Genomic DNA, 2,426 nt, shown 5'->3' on the forward strand with positions numbered 1-2,426 from the left:
TGGCTAAGTCTATATCTCCTAAGGTGGTCACTCCCAGAGTTCCTGTGCCTACTCCTAAGAAGATAGTTCAGCATACTCCTTTGAACAGATCTAAGACACCTGCTGTGCAAGGAATGGGTACTGTGACTCATAGGCCTAATACTCCTCCTAGACCCATTATCAGACTCAGCAGACAAGAACTGATTGACCATGGATCTAACTCTACTTTCTTTGGTCAATATTCTTTTCTGGAAGCTTTAAACAATGCTACACCTAGGGTGGGAATTGGGACGAGGTCTGTGATTTTACCCCCTGAGGGGGGTGGGTCACAATGATGGGCTTCTGGAATGTCAGGGGGTTAAATAGTCCAAACAAGCAAAAGTATGTTAAGTGGTTTTTGCAGCATCATGATATTGGATTATTTGGCCTCCTTGAGATGAAGGTTAAGCCTTCGTCTCTAAATAGGGTCAGAGACAGTCTTTGTACTGGGTGGTGTGTTTCAACTAACTCCCAGTGGCATAAAGGGGGAAGGGTGTGGCTCTTATGGAAGCTTCATCTGTATCAAATCCAGTTTCTGGAATATAATGCCCAGTTTATTCATGTGAAGGTGGGGGAGTTAAATTCTGGTGGTTCATTCTATCTTACCTTGGTTTATGCATTCAATGATTTGCAGGACAGAAAAGCTTTATGGCATAGACTTAGTCATTTTAAGAGTATTATTAATGGTCTCTGGATTGTTATGGGGGATTTTAATACAGTTCTCAGTCCTTGTGAAAGGTTGGGGGGTCAGTCAACTGAGGAGGAAATTGCTGATTTTCAGGATTGTGTGGACTGTTGTAACTTGGTGGACATTCCTGCTACTGGTTCCTATTTCACTTGGAATAATAAACAGGAAGCAGCTACTAGAGTGTACAGCAGGTTGGATAGGGCATTAGTGAACCATGATTAGGTTAATGATAGAGCTGATTACTATGCTCATTTTCATGTGGAGGGGTATTTTGACCACATCCCTTGCATTATCCAGAGGCAGTCTTCAGCATGCCAGAGAAAAAGCTCCTTTAAGTATTTTAATATGTGGAGTGGTGTGGCTCTTTTTATCCCAACTGTCAAGAAGATTTGGGAGCATGGCATCTATGGTACTCCTATGTTTCAGATTGTTCAGAAGCTTAGGATCCTCAAAAATCCTTTAAAAGCTTTGAATAGAGATTTATTTGGTGATGTTGAGAACAATTGTATGAGGGCTTGGAAGTATCTTGAGTATATTCAGACCCAGCTGAGAAGTGATCCTACTAACTCTGACTTGATTACTACTGAGTTAGTAGCTTTGAAGGAGTATCAGGAGTTGCAAACTGTTTGTAATAGTTTCCTGGTTCAAAAATCAAAAGCAGTCTGGCTTACTGATGGTGATTCTAATACTAAAATGTTTCACAGTTATATGAAGAGCAGACATGCTAGAAATAAGGTCCTTCAAATTACTGATGTGGAGGGGCATTGCTGTACTGAGCCTGCTGATATTCAGCAGGCTTTCCTAAACTTCTATCAGCAGCTGTTGGGTGAGTCTGCTGACCTGAAGCCAGTTAAAGCAGCTATGGTTAAGAAGGGCCCTATTTGTACTGATGAGCACTGGCAGATTTTGTTGAGTCCAGTGACTAATGAAGAGATCAAGGATGCTTTGTTTTCTATCCCTAATCATAAAGCTCCTGGCCCTGATGGGTACTCAAGTGCCTTCTTTAAGGACTCTTGGGAGATCATTGGGGGTGATATCTGTAAGGCCATAGCTGATTTTTTTACTCTGGTTACTCTGATCCCAAAAGTGCCCTTACCTGAGGATGTGACCCAATTCAGGCCCATTGCTTGTTGTAATGTTATAAGGTTATTTCTAAGCTTCTTTGTGCTAGGCTGACCAAGATCCTCCCTCATATTATCAGTCCTAACCAAGGAGGTTTTATCCAGGGAAGGAATATAATTGAAAATATTCTTGTTTGCAAGGATATCATCAGATTGTATAATAGGTCATCTGTCTCTCCTAGGTGCCTTATTAAAGTTGACCTAAAAAAAAGCTTATGACTCAGTCAATTGATCCTTTCTCTTCCAAATGCTGAGAGCCTAGAACTTTCCTCCTCATTTTATCACAATGATCCAGGAGTGTGTGACCACTACTTCCTATTCTCTGGTGATTAATGGTGAAGCCTTTGGGTTTTTTCATGGGAAACAAGGTTTGAGACAAGGAGACCCCATATCTCCTTTGTTATTTACAATTGCTATGGAGTATCTGTCTAGGGTCCTGAACTTTACTACTGAGATGCTACCTTTCAAATTTCATTCTCTTTGCAGTAGGCTTAAATTGCAGCACCTTATGTTTGCTGACGATTTGTTACTCTTTTCCAAAGGTGATACCCAGTCTGTTATGGTTCTATTGAGATCCTTTGCCACTTTTTCTGCAGCTT

The 2,426-nt window shown here is 41.1% G+C and overlaps 1 protein-coding gene across 1 annotated transcript; it reads left to right on the forward strand.

Annotated features, from left to right (window-relative positions):
• Positions 1 to 313: 313 nt before the first annotated feature.
• On the forward strand, positions 314 to 928 carry LOC141614488 (uncharacterized). The gene has a single exon (XM_074433234.1). The coding sequence runs from the start codon at positions 314 to 316 to the stop codon at positions 926 to 928; it is 615 nt and encodes a 204-aa protein (XP_074289335.1).
• Positions 929 to 2,426: the final 1,498 nt, after the last annotated feature.

This window comes from Silene latifolia, chromosome 11 (assembly GCF_048544455.1).
Source record: "Silene latifolia isolate original U9 population chromosome 11, ASM4854445v1, whole genome shotgun sequence".
Lineage (NCBI taxonomy): Eukaryota > Viridiplantae > Streptophyta > Magnoliopsida > Caryophyllales > Caryophyllaceae > Silene > Silene latifolia.

Excerpts from the sequence above, each read along its gene's own strand:
- LOC141614488 (XM_074433234.1), top strand. The coding sequence starts at position 314 with ATGGGCTTCTGGAATGTCAGGGGGTTAAATAGTCCAAACAAGCAAAAG.